The following is a 24,336-nucleotide window of genomic DNA, read 5'->3' as shown; positions in this document are numbered from 1 at the left end:
CCTGACAAAGAGTGGCGGTTACGTGCGACTGCAGTGATGTAGCCCTCGTATTGGAAGTCGTCGTTCTAAGAAGTGTCTGTGAAGTACCAAATGTAACTTCCATTTTGATTATTTTTCAATGTTTTAAGTACATTGTCACCTTTAGACACCGAGCAATTGAAATGTCATCTTATTAGACAAAAATAGCTTTTTTTCCTGTTTATTTAGAGAAATTATTTTTCTCTAAATAAATAAAGATTTAAATAAAGAAACACTGGCTATTGAAACTTCAATATATTTGACTGTTTTGACCTTTAAATTTGTTAATCCGTAAGAGAAACAGTTGACAAAGTCGTTTATATGTGTTTAGTACAGACAACTTGAAAAAGTATGTTTTATAATGTTTCAACTCAATTTTGAAAAAACTTGAAATAAGTAGTTGGGTCAATTGTTTAATTATGCCAACACAAATTTTCAAGTTGAAATATTTTATAATATAATTATATATAATTAAATATAATATTTTAAGTACATACAACTTAAATCAAAGCAAAAACATAACTCAAAAAGTTAAGTTGAGTGGATTTTTTTTTTTTTTAGTGTTTCACTTTTTTTTTTTATTGACCTCATAATGCTCACTCAAAATGTCAATCTCTCTAGTGACATATTTCTTCAAAAATTGACCTCATAATATTCACTCAAAATGTCAATCTCTCTAGTGACATATTTCTTCAATCATCAGTAGGGAAAATAAAAGTGGGTCTTGTTCATATTTACTTTTATAAAAAAAAAAAAAAGAATTTAAATGTATTAGCAAGTGTGATTCGTGCAATAGCCGCCTTTGGTGTTATACAGTAGGTGGCTGATTCACTACAAGAAGTGAGAATGTCCATCTTGACTGCACTTTCACTTCTCCTCTGACTGTTGCCGCCTACTCTTGTCTACTTTCACTGCGAGGCGTTTGGCATTTCAAACAAGCCTGATCATTGCTATTTGAGAACAGGTTCACTGAAAAAGAAATTAGAGTGAAAGAATGATTCCTTCATGAACCTGAACCTTCATGAACTGCGATTAAAGGAGAACTCTGGTCAATTTTAACATTGAGCTAATTTTTTTTTTTGTAAATTTGGAGTGCTGTCAGTACCATAGACAGTAAAAGAAATGGACACAGCGACCCCATTGGATTCAACGGAGACAAAGTGAAGTCAATTTGAAACTCTTAATTCCTGGGGGTCGAGCGTACTGCGCAGACTCAAACTGAGCTTGAGTACGTAGATGTGACGTGAGCAACCTGTCTGTCTTCTAGTAGCTGTGCCAAGAGAAATCTGAATCATTCCCTTCCGAGACTTGCAGAGACGGAGAGTGTGAGTAGGAGGTGTCCATGAGCTAGCAGCAGGAGAAACTTTTGCTATGTATTGTGATTAATTATTTTGTCATTTTGCCTCCACGCCCCCCCCTATTGCCCGCGAGCTTCTCCTCCTGTCCATACGGTAATCTCTCTACTGAGCGACAGAGAGTCGCGTGGTTATGACACAATCGTTAGCCTAATTTTACAAAAATTGTTTCTACGGGGCCATAACGGAAGCTACAAGGTAATGAAGCCTTTTATACATTTTCGTGTTTCTTTATAAATAAATAATGGACAAATGGAGTCTTTAAATACGCCTTTAAGTACGCCTCAGATGTGAAGTTATTCGCTGTCAAAGTGACGTCAAAATGGATGCTAACAGCAGGTGGGGGTCCGCTAGCCAATGGCGGCGCCCGGGGGCGATATTTTTTTTCCCAGGACGGTAGGGGAAGACTCATGAATATTAATTAGGAAAGTCATCCCTGATTGGTCTTAACCCCAGTGACGGGTAGGTTTAGGGCGGGGTTAGGGGTAGGTCATCAGGCCAATCAGGGATGACTTCCCTAATTAATATTCATGAGTCTTCCCTTACCGTCCTGGGAAAAAAATATCGCCGCCCGGTAAGTTACCTTCAAAATAATAAAAAACTCTGCCCCCCTGGTCAGTACAGAGAACAATGACAATCGACTACTTTGGACTTCGACCGAAAACAGGAAGAAAATAGGTATTTGCGCTGGCTGAATTATCATCATTTTTTCAAATCTTTCACATCTACGGCTGTCAGATTCACCGCGTTCACTCGGAAGTAAACATTCACATTAGCTGTGCACTTGTAATGACACATCAAGGATGTTAAGAGGCTAAAAGCAGGTTTAAAACTTGTCCCATTGAAGTCAACAGGGTGCAAATTTTAAAAAGAGGATAACACGGTGTAGGCAACACCGATTTTTGTCGTTGTTCTCTGTACTGACACCACTCCAAATTTACAAAAAGATGAGCTCATGTTAAAATTGACCGGAGTTCTCCTTTAACACAAAAAGTGTGTTTCGTGTAAACTTTTCTGTACAGTGCTTGCACAATTGTTAGGATAGTTTATATTCCGATCATAGGCCTGATGAGGGATGTGTGGCTTACAGTGAAAAATGCCTTATATTCAGATTATTAGGCAGGTATTACATGTAAAATGCAGGACCAAAAAAGAGATTTAACACCCTGAAAAGTCCAAAATTATGAAATGCCCATAAGGATGCATCACCATGGAAATTTCGCATTGAAGGCATGATCATCCGACTGTGAAATTTTCATTGGTTCACTCAGCAGATTCAGCAGGCTTGAGAAGAAAATGTGCATATTAACTGGAGTACTTTAAGAATTAAGGCAAAGAATTAAAGCTGTGATGTAGGCCTAAAAGAAGTTGTGACATCTTTACTTCTGTAACAAGTTTTAAAGTATGGCATAGTAACCGATTACGTAATCAGATTCCAAAAAAAGTACTTTTAATCAGATTATATTACAAATATTATATTAATATCAATATGGTACAATATTATCCTATTCAATTTAATGTGATAAATGAGGCAAAAAATAATTTAATTATATCACCTAAAATGTGTAATGCAATGGATTACCTTACTAACTATTTTTTTTTGTCATGTAATTTGGAATCTGTAATGGACTACAATTTGTAAGCAATCGCACTGTTTGGAAGGAGGGTCAGCAAACACTTAATATTCAATGATATTAATCTGAATACTGACGCTGCTGTAACTGAGTTGGACAATGACATCATTTTTTGCAGAACTGCTTTACAGATTAAATGAACTCATTTAATAATTGATGATCTTTTCTGCGGATCTGAATCAGCACTGAACTGACTTCAGCCGAAACGCATCATTTATTTATCACTGTAACGCTGCTTTGAAACAATCCTGAAATATCCAATAAAGAAAATAAATGGTGGGGTAAAATATATATAACGTAAACATAAGAGATTTAGGCCCCAACTAGTTTCGTTTTCGTTTTATACAAAAAGGATCCCGTTTGGGAGGGGCATTTTATGGATTATGAGACCCACGTTGTGACACAAATCCGGTCCGTTATTCGGCCATTGATTCCCATTGTTGTAGGTCCAACATCGTCTATGTGTGTGGTGTTGTGTTGTGTAGGCTATGGTTTTCAGGAAAACGTTAATCCTTGACCCCGTGTTTATAGACGTCAGCAGTCTCCTGGTTTAGAGTTAAACCTGAAAGTTTGGCTGGGCTAGGCTTTTCCCTTCCTTTCCACAAGGCAGGATCGAGGGCTGAGGCGTCTTCTCAAATTACAACATCCGCACTAAACACGCTATTGAAGGGGAATGGCGTCCACCGTCTCGGTTCTTCTGCTCCTGTTTTCGGGAATATTCACGGCGACAGTCGGTGAGTGTATAAAATACCTAACGAAAAGGCTTCTTAACCTTTAGTCTTTGTTCTTGTCGACGGTTTGTCCGGGTAAACCGATGTCTGTCAGTCAAGTATACAGCTGGATCAACCCTGACAGACAAACAAACGACATGATATGTCAAAACTTTAAATCTATAATTTATCGTGATGTATCATGAAAATGAATCATATATGTATATTTCTGATGTGTCACGTCACGTGTTATTTTTATCGTCATATTTTTAATGGTTTCAAGTGTTGGCTACTTGTGGTTGTTGTTTTCCTTTTTTGTCTCCGCAAATATTGTCTATAGTAGCTAAATAAATATGTTATTTTTAACCTAGCCTAATTTTCCAGTATTCTGGAACTATTTTGTGTGTTGAATGTTTGATCAACATGTTTCCAGAGATTTGAAAACATCAAATCAGTGATGTATTTCCCCATACTTTGGGTCTAAAATCTGCTCACAAGAAGTCATGCAACATAACGTTAGCTTACATGTAGTGCATTAATTTACTGCCTCTCATGTTGTTCCAATGAATATTCTTTTCTTCCATGAAACACTTGAGGAGACATTAGACATAAAGTCTGTGTTGCTCTTTTACATGCAAGAAAAATGGATGGTTATTTAGGGATGTCCAGATCAAGTTTTTGCGCCCTATAGTCATTGAATATTAAGTATCAATATACTTAAAGTATCAGTATTAAATCTGCCGATACCGAGTCCTGATCCGATACTTTTTCCCAGTGCTTTGTGCACACTCAAGTACATTAAAATTATTGAAATCAATCCAATGTGTACAAAGAGTTTGTCAGGGGCTTGAATGTGTGTGTATATTGATTTATATATATATATGTATATACGATATATAATATCGTATATATCGGCAATAATATCTCAGGCAGTATGACGGCAGATAAAACTAAACAGTAAATAAATAACTTAAGAATGATTTGTTACAAAAGTGCGCATCAAATATGCGCATTGTGTGTGAGGTGCTAGAACAGACCTTATTGGTTCTCAAGTGCATATTTGAGCTTCTTTTCCTTTTGATGGCGGTTGGCAAACCCGCTTGAAAGTGCATAGCGCCACCTACTGCACAATACCTGCGTGACAGCTGGCGTAAAATAAAGGATCGGGCTTAGGATAGCCGATATCGATCAGTAAAAAAAAAAAAAAAAAGAAGCTTAATCGGCCCCCATACCGATTCTTGAGATTGGGTCAAACCATCCCTATTATTCAAACTCTAAAAAACACATAAAATAGACCTTATATAAGTCTTCTGAAGGCATTCGGTAGCTTCAGTTGGTTTTGCCGTAGCTCTCAAATCCGCACAGAACTACTTGGTTTTGAGCGACCTGAGGTTGAGTAAAAGATATCAAGTTTTTCTTTTGTGTGAGGTTTTCAACTATTCCTTAAGATACTTTTGGCCAATATGTCTTATTTTTTCTCATCTTTTTTGCTTTGTCTAGCTGATGATGACTGCAAGGGCTACATCACCAGCAGTGGTGTGTGGAAGGAGTCCATTGATTGCAATTTTCTTTCATTCTGCTGTGGGTCGTGTAATAACAGATACTGCTGCTCCAATCCATTCTTGAAGTTATCCGAGGATGCACAAGATGACTGCATTTTGTGAGCGGTCTTATTTGTCTCACGAAAAATAATGGCTTTCATTGTTTTATTCTGATATCAGCACACCAGCTTCACATTTACAACTCTTTCTGTGCCATTAGCATCCCTAAACAAGGTTTTGAAAATGACTTCCCAAACACAATCCCTGTTTTTGTTTAAACATATAATCATGCCACAGATTTGTTGTATTTACATTTTTCAGGGAAATCTAACTGCAACCAGTCATATTTATAACAATAAATTGTGTTTCTTATGTGACAATTTTTTATACAGTAGTTCTTATGTCTATAGCAACGATAGTACCTATATCGCTGTCGGCGTGACAGTAGCGGGGCTTGTGGTCCTCATCATTATGTTCATCGTCTGCTGCGTCTGTCCCTGCTGCTGCATCTACAAAATGTGCAGAAAACCCAGACGTAAGTGTCTACACTTGCATATTTTTTAATAATTGCATCCATTCTTGTTCATGTTTCCAATTTGAGATATGTCTGTCTTGCCAAATATTTTGATGGGCATCATATTCAACATTCAGATGTGAAGCCAGTTAAAATAAATTTGCCAATTTCTCAACCTGAAACTCATGAAACTCATCACTGACATATACATTGTGACATTATGTCCATGAAAGTTTATACATCATGGTAGTTGTTGTTGAATTGGCCTTTTTATGCTAATTTAAATGAATGTATTACGGTATGATTTTTACTGAAATACGGTTTAAAAAAAATCACGATCATAATATAGTCTGTTATATTATATTAGTTAGTCTAGTATACTATATTAGTTAGATTACAATAATATAATCTGTTATAAAAAAAATTGTTTTCATTAAATAATCTGTTATAATATATAAATATAATAAGATATAAAAAACAAAAGTCAAAGTCTAGATGTATTATAATAATGAGAAGGTTTTTATGCTAAATATATTAATTTCATTCAAGTCTTTTGGGCCGAAATATGGACGACCTGGGGCCGGTTTCACAAAGCTATTTTAGACCGATCTATAGTGTTAGACAAGTCTAAAATTTGCTCATAGACTAGTCTAATGCAAGTTTCACAAAAATAAAGACTGACTTAATTTAGACCAAAAAAATAAGACACCTTACCCCCAGTCTAACTTAGGTCTAAGACTCTGTTACCTTGGCAACCAGCAGTAACAATCAGTTACATTACAAACAGCCAAGGGCTCATCATTTAAACATTTCTTTTTGTTACTACATTCTCCGCTAAATTTCCCAAGTAAAATGTCCTTGTAACTGTTATACTCCCCCAACAAACACATATTTTCCACTGGGGGTAAACTGCACTGAGCGGTTGAATGCGCTTATTCGATCTGCCATGTTTTTTGTTTTGAAAAGTGTATGAATGCATTGCAGTGTAGTCCTACGTAAGATAGTCAGAGTCTTAAGTGCTTTGTGCAACGGTCTGATTTAGATGTCTATCTGAAGTCTGACTATCTACTATATCTAAGCCATAGTCAAAGTCTATCTTTGTGAAACCGGCCCCTGGACGTGTTTTCGTGAGTCTGACCCGTGTGGCGGAAATGTTTTAAAACTTTTTCCCACAAGTTTAGACTTTCTCTGACCTTGTAGCCTGTGATACAAATGCTGGAATGTGACTTTTGAGTGGAAAAACTGAATAACACTCTGTGATTCCCCACCCAGTCTGACTCACTTTGTCCACTGCAACCACAAACAGGAAGAGTGAGCGCCCATGTGTAACCGAAGGAGATGAACCATTGTCACAAGACACTCATAGACAGCTGCAGTGTCATCTTCATAACATTTGTTTCAAAAGTATAGATTTGGCTTCCCTCTCTGGGAACTGGGAATGTAGGCTAGTACCTTTCTTAAAGCGACAGTGCACCTAAAAACCATAACATTTTTGAGTGCACCAGGAGGCTGATATGTGTGGCTGCAACTGAAAAACATATTTACACAATACATATTTAAAATTAAAACAAATGGTTGGTTGATTAATCGTCTTGGTCAATATATACATATATATTGCTGAGATTTTAAACGGCCTTCTACTGATTAAGACACAACAAGAAGTTGCTATCTGGTCCATCTTAAATTTAGCCATTTAACCGTGCCAGAAATGAATTGCAGCTGTGATTGCAGTTGCAGACGTTATCAGGCTGTCCTTATTAATTTAGTTTAAAAATAAAATAGTGTTTCAAAGTTGGCTTTGAGACCCACATTTATAATAATTAGGACAGAAAGGTTCCAGAGAAGTTGTGACAGATCTATATATATATATATATATATATATATATATATATATATATATATATATATATATATATATATGGTGAGTCCTCCATCAACTATTATCTATTATTCATGTTGTTTTTCCTTTGATTTGTTCAACAGCTGTTATGGGAGCAACAACAACAACTACAGTGGTATCCACACAATACCCTCAGCAGCCTGTTGTCCACGGAAGCCAGTACCCTCCGTACCAGCCCGCAAAACCACCTCAGTTTGGGTACAGCGGGGCACCAGGATATGGAGGGCAGCCTATGCCCACTGCACCATATCAGGGACCGCCATACGTAGCGGGACCCCCTCCCCCATATCAGGAGGCTGGTAAGATAATGAGCTTGAACAGCAAAAGTTGTAGGGCTGGGCTATTAGTATGAATATTCATGATGATTTTGCTGGTAAATGTTGTGAATGTCGAAATTTTATTATGCTTTTTTTTATGTGTCATTACGTAGTTTTAAAACGATTCAACACAGTATGAATGCACATATAACCGGTGCTCAACCACAAAATTTGTTTTAAAAAAGGAAGTAAAAGTTGTTTCATGTTCTCACCACAGGTGAAGTGTTTCCGCCCACGCTTTTCATCATGCGTAGTTTTTGCAATCCTGTCTTGTCTAGTCTCATGACTTGTATGAGTCATGAGTGTGAAAGGCAAGGCTGGTGTTTAAAAGCGTCTGTAGCAAAAATGATTTATTACTTTGCATCAGTTCAGAACGTTTTAGTGAATCGATTCAGAATTATTTGTTTGCATTTTCACTCAAAAGGTGTTTTAGGGAAAATAAGTTGTCGGTAATTATTGCTGTTAAAACAGATTAGTTTTAGATTATAACTTTGTTATTTATATCTTACAGACTCCAAACTTTTGAACAGTATGTATTTACTCAGGCCTAACAAGTTAGGGTTAAATTAGCTTGCTACAATTATTTGCATAACAAAAAAGGGCCAACAGTGTCTCATTGACTCAAAGAGGAACTGTAATTGTGTTTGTGTTTGCAGGAGGCCCAGGATATCCTGCTCCCTACAGCCAGGCTGCGTATGACGGTGGACAGGCCGCGTACCCCATACAACCACCAGCTCAGCCTGGTTTCGCTCAACCGCCTCCACCGGCAAACTACAGCTCGACTCAACCAGCTTACAACCCCGCCTATGTGGAGCCACCAAAGACCGCTTACTAAACCACAAGCTGGATTGTAGACGCTTACGCAGTTCCATGACCTGGTCTCCTACAATTGTGCATTGAACAGCTACTGTGGACAGCATATTCCAATCGGGTCGGGAATAAAATGATCGGTGTTTATCATTATTGCTTTAAGGTCTTCTTGCGTGCCAGCATTGTTTTCCTTACACTCGCCTTTTACACTTCATTTTATATAAATATATATTTTATCTTCTGTGACTCCAAGCCATATTACCTTTTCACTTTGTTTATTTGTGCAAAAGGGAATATCTTTGTTTTTCATCTTGAAATGCCGTTACACGCCTTTAAGATCGTCAGATTCATTTTATCCTGGGAATTTGCACAAAATACTGACATTTTATCAGTTGGTGAATTGGAATTTTCACAATTTTTGTACCATTCAGGTTTAGGCATCTATGAATGTTTGTAACAGTGTTCTCATGCACAGAGATCCAGAAAATGCCTTATTTATGCAGCAAATTACACGTTGACACTTTAACTACTACATTCTCAGTGTGTTCGAATAATTTTATGGAACTTGGGTTCTGTATGTTGCAGAAATTCTGCATTCATGAAGGAGTCAACACATTTTATAAATTTCCCTTTCCTCTTTCCTTGAGCCAAATGACTTTGCATAAATTTAAAGTGTGAAATTCTTTTTTTTTAGACAATAAAAGTCACTTAAGGTCAGAAAGAGGGTGAAATTTAAGATGTTGTTTGACTGGAGTGTCTAGTTATCTGGAAATTCTTGCAACAGGCTTTTCCGGGGTTATGATGTTAGCTCATATTTGATTATCCCTCTCTGTACAATCTTCCACTGATTTCTGTTGGGTGTGTGTGTCGGGTCATATTTTTGGGATGCTTGTTCATGGTTTATTAACAATTAATGTTCAAATAATTAGTGTTTTATGTTCAAATGTTTATACTTAAGCATCTCCATGTTTGCAACTGCAAATAAAAATAAATTGAACTGGAATCACTGTTAAAGTCAAATTCTCTGCCTACAAACATCATTTCTCTCATTTTAGTCAGATTTTCCATTTTTCAAAACCTACACAGGGCAAGTAAAATGATATACAGGAAGTGAGCTCACTCATGTGTTGATGCCAATCAAAAATACTTACATTTAAGCAACATGCTAAAAATACACACTGGTCTTGATGAGAAAGTACATACAACATCTAGAAATACTTTGTCACATACCATTTGCCATTTTATTATGCAGGTCTCTGAATCAGCTGTGAGATATTACCTCATATAGTTAAATGGTGTACAGGAAGTGAGCTCACTCATGTGTTGACTAACAGGGCTGCCAACTCTCACGCATTGACGTGAGACTCACGCAATTGACACTTTTCACACGCTCTCACGACACACATCCATTTTCTCGCGCACAGAAAATTTGCGGAGCAAAAAGATACTTTTAATATTAAACTAATTCTCAGCTCTTAGATTCCGTCAATTTTATTACGAAATCCAGACAAAAATACCGGTTTGGCGCTTGTAAATGTGACGTGACAGATCGCTGAGCGCCTCAGTTCAAGTTCAAGTGCACGTGAACCGATCATCTGTTACTTTTCTATTTAAAGATGCAGTACAACTTACCGCAAGTATACATAAAATCGACCAATTGGTGTTTTTCAACCACGGAAAGAGGTCAATTTAACAGCAGGAGAACAATTATGTCACATAGCGTTACATTTACCTCAGGAAAGCCATTTAATGACCATGTTAACTGAATAGAAAAAAATAGCTAGAGAGGAGATTTTGCTGAGCACTATATTACATATTTATTCTATTTTTACTTATGTCATTAAATAATTGTTATTATAACATAGCATTATATTTAATTTATTTTTAATATTTTGTTATATTTAAATTTTTAATTTTAACCTTTAATAATACCAGCAGATTGGGCCCTCTATGTTTACAGCATTAGGTGAGATTTTTTTTTTTAAATAAAATTTAAAATAAACATGTATCCAAATTAGTCAATATTGAATCAAAACACAAGAATGGAATTGAAATCTTGAAATTTTTGTCAAGCAATAATAAAAACTGTATTCTACCAGTCATTGTACAATGTAAACATTGTAACATGTACTAAACTTCATAAAATTCTATTTAGTTACCAAATGTTTTGACAATCACAATTACATATTACAATATTATTTTAAAGGGATAGTTCACCCAAAATTGTCATTGTCATGAATTATTTTGACTCGTCCTTCAGTTTATAAAAACTGTAATTCATAAAGAATTAAAAATACCTCAGTGACATAGAATTAATTCTTTAATTCGGGTCATTAGTGCTCAGTCTTAAAAAGAATGACAAAATCTGAGGACAAGAGACAAACAGAATGTTTCTGAGGGGACACACTGAACATTTTTCATTGCAAAACTTCATTATGAAGTTATAAAATATCATTATGACCCCGTCTCCATATCCATGTCTTCAACGTACTCCGTTTCAGATCTGCAGATCTCCTCCAAAGCCAGTTCTGGAGTGAAACAACAAATATGATACCATTTAATGCATCACAGTGGACTAATTTTAAAACAAATATCTTTAAGGACAGTAAATGTTATACATCAGAAGTCAGTTAGCCAATCAAAATGATGTTGGCATTAATTACTATTAACTTACTGAATATAGAGATGTGAACCCACCTTCGCTCTCGGACAGATCTGGGACCAGACGGAACGTGTCTCTGATGGCAGGAATGACCTGATCGTACATGTGCAGGACGTCCAGACAGTGTTCGGAAAAGGACGAGTCCTTCAACAGCAGCCAGTGCAGTAACATCAGAGCTTCTCGCAGTACCTGTAATCCAGGACTCGTCCAGGTCCGATTCCTCAGCGTGTGACTTCCTCTGCCTTTTGTTTTCAGCCACTGCCTGTGTAAAAGCACGACGATCGTCCGCACCACCTGAAGATGAATAAAATACAGTATGGTCAGTGCCAGACCATTTTGTTGCATTTTGCTCAACAGAAATGAAAGATTTAAGAACAATGATCATTTCCATTGTGCTTCTGTAGTCATTTTGTCAATTATATTCTTTGTTGGTTTTGCTTCAAATTAACAGATATGGGGGGTGAAAAGTTTTAGTGTTTGTCTGAATCAAACCTCATTAATACACTGGCAGGATGATTTACAAAAAGCTGTCCATGTTTCTGCCTTCTGTGTGAACAGTTTGGTTAAAAACCGGATGACCTGTTGACAGAGGACTCGGATTTTTAAAATGACAGTTTAATACAATACATTTCGAAACAAAGTACTGCAAGATAACTCACCTCAAGTTCAAAACGACTCCACATATCTTCTGAGGCGGATTTCTGCGGTCTAGAGGTGACGTACTGGAATATTTTGAGAAAAAGACATGGATCTGAGGGAAGACGGAGGGTTTGTGTTAACTCAAGCCAACAAAAAGACACTTTCTGAAATGCTGAAAGACACACTTACATTCATGTGAGCAGATTTTTGTGGCCATCTCTTCATTATAGATGATAAACGACAGAAATCTCACAGACAGAAGGACTATTCTGTAGGACGTCTCCAGAGTCATGCATTTGGACAACACTTGACTCGACATGACAACCTGGAGACTACATTTGAGAAATCAGATAACAGTTTAATTGGTAAATAAAAGTACATGAGGATGATTATAATAATATGCTTATTAATATTTACATTACAAGCTATGTCATTTTACTCTCTGGTCATATAAATATCAGAAACTTCACCAAACTGCATATTTTTGCTCAGTCTGGAATCTGGATAAAGTTGAGGTGATTTTTTTTCTCAAACAACAAAAAAAACTTTGTATGCAAACTTTTGTTTAGTCTGTCTAAAGTTTTGATAAAACGTAAAAAAAAAAAAAGCAGATTGTTCTATGATTCCAGTAACACTTTAGTTTAGGGTCCAGTTCTCACTATTAACTAGTTGCTTATTAGCATGCATATTAGTAGGATATTGGCTGTTTATTAGTACTTATGAAGCACATATTAATGCCTTAGTGCATTCACACAGAATGTGTTTTTCCACCGCAAACACGTGCTTGAAGGACGTCTTAAACCGTTGCGCTCTCGTCTTGCGTCTTTTGCAGCGTCTCGCGTGTGACCCTCCATTCATCGTGGCGTCTGCGATTGATGGAGGGCGTGTCTGAAGCTTGGTGCTGAGTCTGCTGATGCGACCATCACAGTGACAACAGCCAATCAAATTAATTTTCCAGTGTCACATGAACTGCTAGCATCTGTGCTAGGGCATTTGCATAGGCGACCTGATTGGCTGATGCCTGCATTGGTGCTTTAAAAGTTGAAAACTTTTCAACTTCTGCCGCGAGCAACACCAGTGACGTGACGCAAGGGAACCGAGTTGCCGAGTTGAAGAATGGTCAACCTCATCGTTTAAAAAAATGACGTCTTTAAAAAAAGGGTCCTGGAATGTATATGAAGTGTTCTGTATAGTGTGGTCACTGTCACTTTTTACCCAGTCGTCCAATTAGAGGAGGGGCGGGACAAATACCACACTGACCAACTGCCACATCCTGCTTTTACAATGGTAATTGTTTTATAGAAACAATACAGAAACAGATCTGTGAAATGAAATACTAGTCCACCGCTTAGCACTCTGTGTGAAATAGACGCTCAGCTCCTAGTCACGCTGCTGCCGCTTTTAAAAACGAGGCCCTCCCATTTAAAACAATTGGAAAAATATGCTAGCCCTGGGGAAAAAAACGTTCGGTGCAAACACAGCCTAACAGCAAAAATGTGTTCTGTGTGAACCAGCCCTTTTTCTGTATTACCATATTCTACATCCCTTAATCCTACACAATATCTAAACTTAACTACCTATTAATAAACAGTAATTAGGAGTTTTTTGGAGGCAAAAGTCATAGTAAGTAGTTAGTCAATAGCGAGAATTGGACTAAAGTGTCCAATTCTCTAAAGTGTGACCATGATTTCATATGTCAGATTTTACAGGGTTAAGATGTTGCCACAGTATTTCTTTCCACTTCAGTCATCTAAATGTAAAGTAAGTGGCAGAATCAGACTATGAAATGGGAAAAGAACATGACACTCATGTAGACACATGTACTATACCTCAAGAGCTGGTTCTCCTGCGCTCTCTTGGCCAGCATGCTAAGAGTCTTCAAACTAGTGTTCACTAGCGCCTCCCTCTGGCCAGCGGCGGTAATGAACGCTGGATCGGCCAACTGTAGGAGTCTTCTGAGAAGAGGCAGTTGGGTTTGCACTTCCCCGATGAGATGCTCAGAGGCGCTGAGGGGATTCTTCGAACACTGCGGCCGGTTAATCTCTCCGGCCTGATGGCACAGAATCATCTCCAAAGCCTCACAGCTGTAGCACACTATGTGATAGAGAGCTTGCATGGCTGCCAGGGCGAACTCCTCCTGACCGCTGAGAGATTCCTCCAGACTCGAGGCCAGGCTGGAGTTGGAAGATCCCGACAGGGAGCTGCCATGGAGCGAGGCTTTCGCAGAGCTCTCGACGGACTCCAGTGACTGACAGTACGTGCTGATGTGGAAGGTGAGCAGGGGGAGGAAGTGCACCGCGGCCGGGCAGGTTTGGAGAGCAGCATCTGGATTATGTGGGACACTCGCGGAGGGCTGGAGAGTTAATGCGGTGAGAGCGGACATAGCGAGACTCTGCAGCTGGTGGAATCGAGTTTGAGGACGATGAATCGATCGGAATTCTGTGGAGGACGAGCTGGAAGTCGTCAATGATCCCCTGAAGTAAAGGGGGAAAACAATTCACAACAGTCCAAACATTTTACACGGATATTTAAAGATGCAATAGTAAACATTTAACAAACAGTTACTAATACTTAAAAGACATAATGCTAATAGTTATTTTAATCATACATGCATGCTATTTCCACAAATAACTAGCAAATTTCCACAAGTTTCAGGTCTAAAAAAAAAAATAATAAGAATCATTATTATTAATACATTATTCTATAATATTTTATTCCATAATAAATACTAAAATACAACAAATAATATTTTAACAATTATGTTTTAAAATAAAAAAGCAAATGTCATGGTGTAAATATGAATAACAATAATAATTATTATAATTAATTAATACAATATAATTGTTATTGTTGTAATTAATACAAAATTCTATGTTTAATTTACCAATGAACAATACAACATTATTATAAAATGCATTATACTTTATTTAATAATAAATCATGAAAAATAAAAAAATTGTCATGATGTAAAAAATAATTATGATTAATGATAAGAAGATATATTACACAATATTCTTAATTCTATATATTATTTGAATACATTAATCTATAATAATTTAATGATCAATAATAATATACAACAAATAATACTGTTTTAATAATAATTCAGAATAAAAAAAGCATGTCAAGATGTAAAAACTAATATATACATATATATTTTCTTTTTTTTATAAATACAACATTGTATAATATTTTGTTTAATAAATAATAAAATACAACAAATAATATTTTATAAGTACTGTTTTAAAAATGCAATAAATATATAAAATCCAGCCAAGTGAAGTGTGCTTTATGAACCGAAAATATGTCTGATCATGCGACTTAAAAATGTGTATTAGATCACCGTTTCCAATGTTGACATTGTTCAAATGTTCCAATGGAATATACCAACATCTACAAATGTTGCAATGGAAATTTCCATTCTTTGTGATTAATGTTGTGAAAGTGGGCCAAAGATTTCCCAAAACAAACAGTTGTATGTAGTAAAAGCCAATGTTTACAGTATATTTCTCAGGTTTCAGGACATTTCAGACACACAAACACATGGAGACAGTGTCTAATGTGTGTTATATGGGATGTCTTGTTGATACTCACGAGCTGACGTAGCCGTTCTGTGACAGGACGTTCGGTAGAGCGGCAGGACTGATGGACAGCAGGTGACACAGACCCAGAGTGCTCGGATCCAGCGGTTGTTGCAGCAGTAGGTTCAACAACACACAGCCTACAGCATCACAAACACAAACTCACAGCAAACACACCGAGAGAACAGACTGAAGATAAACGCTAGAGATTTGATCAGCCGTTACCTTCCTGTTGATGGTCAGATCTGAGGGTTTGGTCTGACTGCGGCTCCTCTGTGAGGAAACGTTTGGGCTGAGCTGGTTTCCCATCTGATAAGAGTTTGAAAATGTGATGTTGAGGACTGAACGACAATGGAAAGACCTCAGGAAAGGAAATGTGCATAAAATGTGAATGTCCATACCCTCTAATAGATTGTCTTTTTTGATAGGAGACGTTCTCTTGGAGAACTCGGCTGCAAAGTTCTCCTTAGTCATGAACGCTCGACTCGCAGGAGAGTGAATGCTGTGTTAACACGACAAAAAACAAAACACAAATCAACTATTTTCAGGAAACATTCTAACCTTTTAATACAAAACAAATGCTATTATTTATATTAGAATAATAACAATGACCACTAATATACATATTAAAGTATTATTATTAAATATATTATTTAACAGCAATACTTATAACAATAATACTTTTACAATTAACAATTAATATTATTATAAAAAAGTAATAGTGATATTTTTTATTATTATATTATTTCAGTATTCTTTAATACTACAACTAATACATAATAAAAATAACTTATATTTTATTAATAATAATAAACACAATAGTAAAAGTATTACTAGTACATATTTTGATAATTATTTGAAAATAATTGTTAAAAAACAATTATTATCATCATCATTAATATTAAAAACAACAAATTATTAAAATTATTTATTAGAAATAATGATAAATATAACAATATTAAATACAAAAATAACTAATTATATTAATAAAGAACAACAATAAATTACTACAATGACTTTTTTTATAATAATAATAATAATAATATTTATATTATTTAATAATACTACCACCACTAATTCATATTATTATTAAAAACATCAACATGAATAAATATAATTATTATTTAAAAACAACAAAAACAATACATTATTACAATAACTTATTTTTAATGAAAATAATAAATACAACAATTATTATTATTATTGAAATGTTTAGTAAGATTTAATGTTAACACTTTTCAATAAGGTTTTATTTGTTAACATTAGTTAACATGAACTAACAATGAACAATACTTCAACAACATTTATTAATCTTTGTTAATGTTAATCTAAACATTTACTAAGGGTGTCTTCACACCAGGAAAGTCCGCTAGTTCACTTGCTTTGGTCTGGACCAAATACAATGTTGATTTTTTGTTTTGTTTGGTGTGGTTCGCTTTCACACTGCCCTTTTTGCAAGTGAACCAAAATTTGTAAACCAAACCACACGTGTGCTGAGGTCATCCATTCATTGGACAGAAATTCTCAAGCAGGGAAAAGCAGGAAGTGCAAAAACAGGCAATTTATGGAGATCTTTATAGTGCAATTTTTATTCTTTTACTGATTTAGTGTCATCAGCTACTAACGCAATGTGAAGAAACTTATGAGCATCATATGATGTCATCTGTCCGATGTTGTAATTAGGATTTTGCAAAGACGAAGATGTGCTGCAAGACGGTTGTGGCGGAGAGAGGATGCTCTTAACTGATCAAACATTATTAAAAACAAGTGAACACTCAGTAATAAAATAAGAACCAATACACAAATTACAAGCAGAGATGAATACTAAATAACAAAGTTACAAAGTCTAACAGTAGTATTCAGGTACAGAAATAAGCATAAATGTAAATGCACTTGAATGCACTCCCAGAATGCACTTGCTTCGCCGCCCTACGAGGCCACTCCAAAGCCACGCCTACCGGTTACAGAGGGCAGTATCGGAAGAAATGACACAATTAGGCTACTAGTCGACTCGAAACTGAAAAGACGGCGTTTTATCGTGAGATCCCCCTATGGGCGGGTTGAAGACATGCGGAACGAGCTCCTCCTACTGGCTGGAGTCTCTCGCCTCTGGACAAAAAAGCCTCAGATGACGCTAAATGACGATTTTTGCGTCATCTGAGTTTTTTTCCAGTCACACAATACAGAAATCTCTTGTCTCAGGGGGACATGAGGGAGGGAAGCACGGTCATTCGAAAATACTACCGGGATTCTACTGATACAAAGCTTAAAGGGGGGGTGAAATGCTATTTCATGCGTACTGAGTTTTTTACACTGTTAAAGAGTTGGATTCCCATTTCTGTGCCAAAAATGCTCCTTCCGGTTTGTCACAAATTTCGGAAAGTTTTTTTCAAGTATGGGCATGTGTGACGTCAGATGGGGCGGAATTTCCTTATATGGGTCCTAAGGGCACTTCTCCCGGAAGGGAGCGCGCGCACCCGTAGACCAGAGAGAGAAGAGAGCGAAAGCAGTACGCCCATCAAAGCGCTGTGCTCGGCTTTAGGGAAGTATTTGCCGGATTTGCAGATCGTCTAATGCTTAAGGATGGAGCAATCCCAACGATAAAGGTTCACGGTCGTGCGTTGGAACAGGGCGGTGAGTAAAACTGCTTCAAATGTCTGAGTGTTGTTAGTTATCGGCGCGTAAGCACAGCTTTAGCTCCGCCCACACGGCCCGCCTCCAGCCGCTCGTTTTTTTCCGGAAAGAGTCGGTACAGCCTATCTTTCTTTTATAAATATAATAAAACTAAAGACTTTTTGGAGATTTGAAAGATGCAATACTACTCTATAGGTACTCAAGATTAACATGAGATTGCCTGAAACTGTGCAAAGAGACATGCTCATGTAAACAAAGAAAAGGAAAAAAGAAAGAAATGCTGACCAAAAGCTGTAACAGTGCAGACAACAGAACAATTGTTTCTCATTACCAATTCCTCTGGAAGAAGACACACAAAAATCAAAGTTGTATTTACATGTTTCGCGCAGGTGTGCCGGGCTGCTTTCCTCCACGCTCCACGCTCCGAAGTTTCCCTCTCATTTCATTCATCTCGGCTTCTTTAAAGTGCAACTCCGACTGCAGCGACTGCACCTGCGGTAAATCCAGCATTTCCGTGAGTTCATGCGAAACGTTTCATCGGGACGTCAGTCAAGCTTGTGTGCTGTACCTTCCTGGACAGCTCCTTCTCCCGTTCGCTCTGAACCTGAGCTTTCTCTTTCTCCAGGGCGAGTTGGCTCTGCCGCTGCTGTTCCTTCTCCTGATTGGCCAGTTTCAGGGAGTCCCGCAAGACTCTGATCTCTCCGTTCTTCATCAGGATCTCCTCCTCTACCTCCTTCAGCTGAGTGTGAACAGAAATGCAGACACATGAGAACTGGTTTTTAAATCCTAAATCAGGAGAAACTAAATGATGGGTGTTTTGGTGTAAGAAGCCTTGTCTAAAAAGTGGAGTTCAGGAAAAAGGGGTCTCATTGAGAGCACATAAAGTGATTTTCTATTAACCACAACAAACCGACCAAACGAAGAACACACCTTTTTCTTCAGGTCTGCTTGCTGTTCCTCTAATTGCTTGTAGTGCAGATCTTCTCCATCTTTACTGGAATGACCATCTGCTGTGCGAGACACAAACTGGTTACATTTCTAGATTATCCCATCCAAAGTTCATAATGCAAAAATTACATGAAACATTTCATTATATATTTATTATAAAAAGCCGTGCCAAGAACTGTGGGAATAAGAGTTATAAAATATTTCAAAATAATATAATAACAATACATTTAATTATATATTAATTAACATAATAATATTTATTAAATTTAATTTAAAAATACTTTTATTATGTTATATTTGTAAATAAATATTCAGTAATAATAATACTTATTATCATTGATATGATAATAAGATTTAATAATACTTGTTTAATTTAATACATTTTTGCTGTGTAAAAAATCCAATAACATAATGAGTTTTTTTTGTTATTAAATTTAATGAGTATTATTAACATTATTATTATTGAAATATTTTAAAAGTCTAATACCCACAGTCTTTTGTTTAGTTAATGTTTGCATTGTATAAAAATCCAATATAACATAATAATTTGATTTTTTGGTTATAAATTAAAAGAGCATTATTATATTAATCTTATTAAAAGTATTATTATAATATTATTTTTGAAATCTTTTATGTCTCACGGTATTTTGCCTAGTTAATTTTTGCATTATGTAAAAATCCCATAATATATTAATATAATAATATTTAGATTATTTACTATTTAGACTTAAAATACATTAATAATAATAATAGTGTTATATTGCATTTTTATACAATGCAAAGAAATAAAAATAATTATTATTTCAAATATTCAATAATAATAATACTTAAATTTTATTTCAAATAATTTAATTTAATTATTTTTTTAAATAAAAACTCTAAATATCATTATATATTATAGTATTAGATTGTTGTATTAAATTAAATCTTATTAATTAATTAGTAATTATAATAATAAATGATAATATAAATAAATAATAAAATCATTAGCAGCTGTTGTTGTTATTAGTATAAATCTGCTCTGTGAAACACAAAATAACATATCCGGAGTTCATAATATAATGCAAAAATGAGCTATGCAAAGAACTGTGGGGAAAAGTTCTCAATCCAAAAGCAGACAGAGGGAGTGTTTGGGAAACAAAAGACTTGTGGAATGTGTGTCCAAAACATCTCATACTAACCAAACACATCTTTTCTTGGAGGTTCCTTATTGTTATGTGCGCTACTGCTGCAGCCGTCTCCGATGGCAAATGTTTTTCGGCCTGATCGCACAGATGCTTTGCTTTGCTCATCAGCGCAAGCGAACACAGAACCAAACGTTCTCTTTGACCCACTGTTCTGGACGTCTCCTGTGACGGCCTGGGACGCGATGATGTCAATCTGGTCCAGGTCATCCTGGGTGAAGTCGATGTCATCATCAAACGGGTCGGGTCCGGCTGACACCTGATGACCTTTCAGTCTCTTGCTTGGTGGGAAGTCCATGACAATGAGATGCTTTTGGGAAATCAAAAAATCATAATTAATATTCATTGATGATCAATGATGAAAACATTCAAAATAAAAAAATTGTATATATATATATATATATATATATATATATATATATATATATATATATAATACATAATTAAAAAATATATATATATATATATATATATATATATATATATATATATATATATATATATATATATAAAATACACACTATTCAATTTGGGCGGCAAAGTATCCTTTTCCGATATAACAGTTTGTGCACGTTGTAAAATGTCATTAATGTCAGTAGTGAAAAAGCAGTTGAATGTAATTTATAATCGTAAATACTAGATGTCCATAGTAAATAATCCAGTTCCCATCCAAAGGCGGAAAACAATACCTAACCTACATGCAATAGTCTTGTAGAGTCACATAGTGGGCTTATTATGGTAAAACTGTGGTAAAGTGCTCAGGTTTATCAGTTACCTGCTTCAGTGTCCCTCTCAGACTCCTGCATTGACCTGCTACGACTCGTCAAACACACACCATGCTGGACAAAACACAAATAAAGAGCTACTCCGAGCTGTTAACATAAACCTAAATGACTAAATAAACAAAATAATACAAAACTTGTGAAGCTGAAAGCATTTCTGAGCTGTGCCTCTCATTCGGTGTGGAGGAGGATCATGCGTCCAGACGAAAGCGCATGCGGTAGTAAAACCTCACCTGATTGGCTAAAGCGTGGCTCCAGTGTTTTACGGTGCGCTATGATTGGTCCATTGACCAAAGACATTCTCTGGTACTACGGAGACGTTCATGAGACAAGTGTTATGCACAAACGCGTTTTCCCCCATTTAGAAAACACGTAATAAAATAAGTTTTATTTTTAAAACAAGTAAATTAAAAGTTATCTTAACGTGTATGACGGTGCGTTGGGAAACGTTTGTTTCCTTTTTTAATGTTCGTAGACATGAAAAGTTCTCATAAAAGTTGTTTCAGCATGTAGCCTGTATTTACTTAGCCTCCTGTATAGTAATGTAATAGCTGTACTAAATATACTTAACATCGAAAGCTATTACAAATGCTATGGGTACACAACAAAAACACGGTTACATTACACGTTAAAACATGAACATGGACACAATTGTTTTTGTTGCTTTAAAGTTGTGGACTGCAACAAAATTAAAGCTGCTAAAAAACTACCAAACAGCATTTTATATGTGTGAAGAGTGAAGACTGTTTTTTTAATCATAAAACTTTCACAATACATGCATTCAAGTTGAGTACGTGAAATTGTTTAATACGAAACAAATCACTGAGACACACACAGACCGGAAAAAAATAATTAAATAACGCATATAATAAATTACATGCACCATACAGTATGAATACGAATATAAAAGTACTCATAGTAACAACTTTGCTAGTTTGATACGTGAGACACCGTCTGTTTATGGAAATAGCTCGTTTGTGACGTCACCTCGAACTCGCTCTCTGATTGGCGGAGGCGCGTGGCTGCAGAGTGTTTACCATCTGAGCGCAGAACTGGAGCTGCACGTACTCGTACAACCACCGAAGGAGGAAGTTCGCGGTTAAAAAGAGAAAATTATTTGCCCGTTTTTACCACTTCGCTAATAAAAACGCTCGCACCAGCTGTGGAAACTCTCTGTATCCGTATACCGATTCACTGGAGCAGGTCAGTAGCTTTTAAGGCGCGATTTTTCGTGTTGTTTTGAACAAAGGAATATGCCAAAGACATTGGCCAGGCCTGTTGAGTTTAGATGTACTCGAGCTGATTGATCTTAAAAAACTCGTTCGTGCTCACATTTGATGGTGTATCACAGTTTTACCTCGTTTTCCCTTTCAGCTCATGCAAAAACTTCATGATGAAAACCGAGGTATCGACTGCTGCTAACTTTGTCACACGTCTGTTGAGGGGAACGGGACTGCTTTCAGAAGAACAGCTGCAACAATTCAGATTCTCTTTGGAAGAATCTTTAGGGGGTAAGACAGGATTGGACATGATCTTTCCATTGTTCAAAGTGAATTCAAGCAAACCATAGATCAAATGATATACATTGTAATAAAAATGAACATTGTTTATTGTTACAAACAAAACCAGCTGAAGATCAGATTCAGTTTATTGCAGCACCAAAGTCCATTCATTGAAACTTAAACCATTTTAACCCCCAATCTGCCTTAAAGTACCAAGCCCAAGGAATACTTTGGCAAGTAATGCTAATCAAAGGCCGTTTTTGATTGTGCCAAGGCCTAACTTTGTTCTTTCATTGTAGATCATTATCAGCACCATTGGTTCCCAAATGCACCTTGCCGAGGTTCGGGTTACAGGTGCATCCGGATCAACCACAAGATGGACCCTTTGATAGGCAAAGCGGCCTGTACGATCGGACTCACAAAAGAGCGACTCTTTTCACTGCTTCCGAGTGAACTCACCATGTGGGTCGACCCATATGAAGTGTCCTATCGGATTGGAGAGGACGGGTCCATATGTGTCCTCTACGAGTCCACGCCACCGCCGGACAAAAATCAGAAGGACAGCTGCAAAGACAAACTGAGAATCGGACAGTCGAGCGCGTCCAAAACCTTCGGCATGATGACTTGCTCCAGCTGAAGAATAATTCTGTCTAATGAGCTGTGTGTGAGCATTAAATCAGGCATTGCTCACATTTGATTTCTTTTTAAATCTTGTTTTTTTTTTATCAATGGTGAAATCTTCATCCTATTGACCTCATGGTGAAAACAAATGTATTTTGATTAAATGTATGTTTTAAGCTCCCTGTACAGTCATGTTGAATATGTTTTTTTAAATTTCTATTAAAAAGCTTTTCTATGAATTTCTAAAAAAAAAAAAAAAAAGTCTTTTGTGGTTATTCCATGGCATGTAACTACATAAACTAATCCTTCCTTCCTTATCATATTGATGTAATGATTTACTCTTCCTAAACTTATATTTGTTTATTTGGAATTTGCCTGTAGGAAATAGCTAGTTCAACAACTGCCATTCAATACATTTATATATAATAGAAGCCATTGTGTTACATATTAAACGCAAAGTTGAAAAAAAGATGTTCTTCAGTTAATGAAAAGAATTCTGAACAAATTTACTCGATAAATAACAAAATTAAAAAAAATGTCTGGGGTTAAACTTTATATGGGTGATCTTAAAGGACATTTCTTTCATTTTGTGTGTATTTTAAATATTTACAAGATACATTCCAAAATTTCATTTTCATAATTGGCTTAAATTTTTAAAAAAGTGTAATTAAATTAGTAACAGTTAGTGACTGCTTAATTATTTAAAAATGTTTTAATGGTATGACTAGACAAACCTTAACCTTCAAAAGTGTCTCACATATTGTTTTAGTATTCTTTTTTTTAAATCAATTAGATTTTTTCTAATTCTATACAAAACAGAACCCCCTGAATGTCCAACTGCTTAAAACATATGCAAATTATGCAATTCAAAATTATATTTATATTATTTATATATATATATAAAACACACACTGTATATATTACATACTTGCATTATTTATAAACTTCATTGAGCCTTTTGTGATTTTTCACTTGTTTTTCGGT

General features: G+C 36.0%; 3 protein-coding genes across 11 annotated transcripts; 2 read left to right on the top strand and 1 right to left on the bottom strand.

Annotated features, from left to right (window-relative positions):
• Window positions 1-1,001: 1,001 nt before the first annotated feature.
• Window positions 1,002-9,816, top strand: shisa10.1 (shisa family member 10, tandem duplicate 1). Of its 7 annotated transcripts, none has more exons than XM_081384296.1 (6): window positions 1,002-1,343; window positions 3,539-3,741; window positions 5,218-5,377; window positions 5,669-5,793; window positions 7,756-7,971; window positions 8,646-9,816. In XM_081384296.1, exons 2-6 carry the CDS (start codon window positions 3,681-3,683, stop codon window positions 8,822-8,824), a joined length of 741 nt encoding a protein of 246 aa, XP_081240422.1. In that variant the 5' UTR covers window positions 1,002-1,343; window positions 3,539-3,680; the 3' UTR covers window positions 8,825-9,816. The 7 variants fall into 7 exon arrangements, with proteins under 7 accessions (XP_081240422.1, XP_081240420.1, XP_081240418.1 ...); XM_081384295.1 differs by lacking the exon at window positions 1,002-1,343 and adding an exon at window positions 3,288-3,449; XM_081384293.1 differs by lacking the exon at window positions 1,002-1,343 and adding an exon at window positions 3,350-3,449 and having other exon boundaries at window positions 5,654-5,793.
• A 1,050-nt stretch (window positions 9,817-10,866) lies between these two features.
• Window positions 10,867-22,641, bottom strand: atrip (ATR interacting protein). 3 transcript variants are annotated; one of them, XM_081385393.1, is made up of 15 exons: window positions 22,587-22,641; window positions 21,223-21,309; window positions 20,445-20,757; window positions 19,246-19,325; window positions 18,884-19,054; window positions 18,692-18,807; window positions 16,083-16,183; window positions 15,907-15,990; window positions 15,695-15,821; window positions 13,930-14,574; window positions 12,290-12,432; window positions 12,121-12,212; window positions 11,954-12,040; window positions 11,497-11,755; window positions 10,867-11,327 (listed from the first exon to the last, which is right to left on the bottom strand). In XM_081385393.1, exons 3-15 carry the CDS (start codon window positions 20,743-20,745, stop codon window positions 11,254-11,256), a joined length of 2,280 nt encoding a protein of 759 aa, XP_081241519.1. In that variant the 5' UTR covers window positions 20,746-20,757; window positions 21,223-21,309; window positions 22,587-22,641; the 3' UTR covers window positions 10,867-11,253. The 3 variants fall into 3 exon arrangements, with proteins under 3 accessions (XP_081241519.1, XP_081241520.1, XP_081241518.1); XM_081385394.1 differs by lacking the exon at window positions 22,587-22,641 and having other exon boundaries at window positions 19,246-19,322; window positions 21,223-21,539; XM_081385392.1 differs by lacking the exon at window positions 22,587-22,641 and having other exon boundaries at window positions 21,223-21,463.
• Window positions 22,230-23,813, top strand: LOC308702497 (protein BTG1). Its single transcript, XM_081385395.1, has 3 exons — window positions 22,230-22,432; window positions 22,604-22,740; window positions 23,031-23,813. Exons 2-3 carry the CDS (start codon window positions 22,620-22,622, stop codon window positions 23,366-23,368), a joined length of 459 nt encoding a protein of 152 aa, XP_081241521.1. The 5' UTR covers window positions 22,230-22,432; window positions 22,604-22,619; the 3' UTR covers window positions 23,369-23,813.
• Window positions 23,814-24,336: the final 523 nt, after the last annotated feature.

Source organism: Scardinius erythrophthalmus, assembly GCF_964197995.2.
Source record: "Scardinius erythrophthalmus genome assembly, chromosome: 14".
Lineage (NCBI taxonomy): Eukaryota > Metazoa > Chordata > Actinopteri > Cypriniformes > Leuciscidae > Scardinius > Scardinius erythrophthalmus.
The sequence above is the reverse complement of the archived record's forward strand: the minus strand, read 5'-3'. Positions and strand labels throughout refer to the sequence as shown.

Coding starts and splice junctions, on each gene's coding strand:
- shisa10.1 (XM_081384291.1), top strand. CDS start 3,681: ATGGCGTCCACCGTCTCGGTTCTTCTGCTCCTGTTTTCGGGAATATTC. Junction 3,742..5,217: donor AATATTCACGGCGACAGTCG/GTGAGTGTATAA, acceptor TGCTTTGTCTAG/CTGATGATGACTGCAAGGGC. Junction 5,794..7,755: donor AATGTGCAGAAAACCCAGAC/GTAAGTGTCTAC, acceptor TTTGTTCAACAG/CTGTTATGGGAGCAACAACA.
- atrip (XM_081385393.1), bottom strand. CDS start 20,745: ATGGACTTCCCACCAAGCAAGAGACTGAAAGGTCATCAGGTGTCAGCC. Junction 14,575..15,694: donor CAGAACGGCTACGTCAGCTC/GTGAGTATCAAC, acceptor CCTTTACTTCAG/GGGATCATTGACGACTTCCA. Junction 11,756..11,953: donor CCTGCCAGTGTATTAATGAG/GTTTGATTCAGA, acceptor ATTCATCTTCAG/GTGGTGCGGACGATCGTCGT.
- LOC308702497 (XM_081385395.1), top strand. CDS start 22,620: ATGATGAAAACCGAGGTATCGACTGCTGCTAACTTTGTCACACGTCTG. Junction 22,741..23,030: donor TTTGGAAGAATCTTTAGGGG/GTAAGACAGGAT, acceptor CTTTCATTGTAG/ATCATTATCAGCACCATTGG.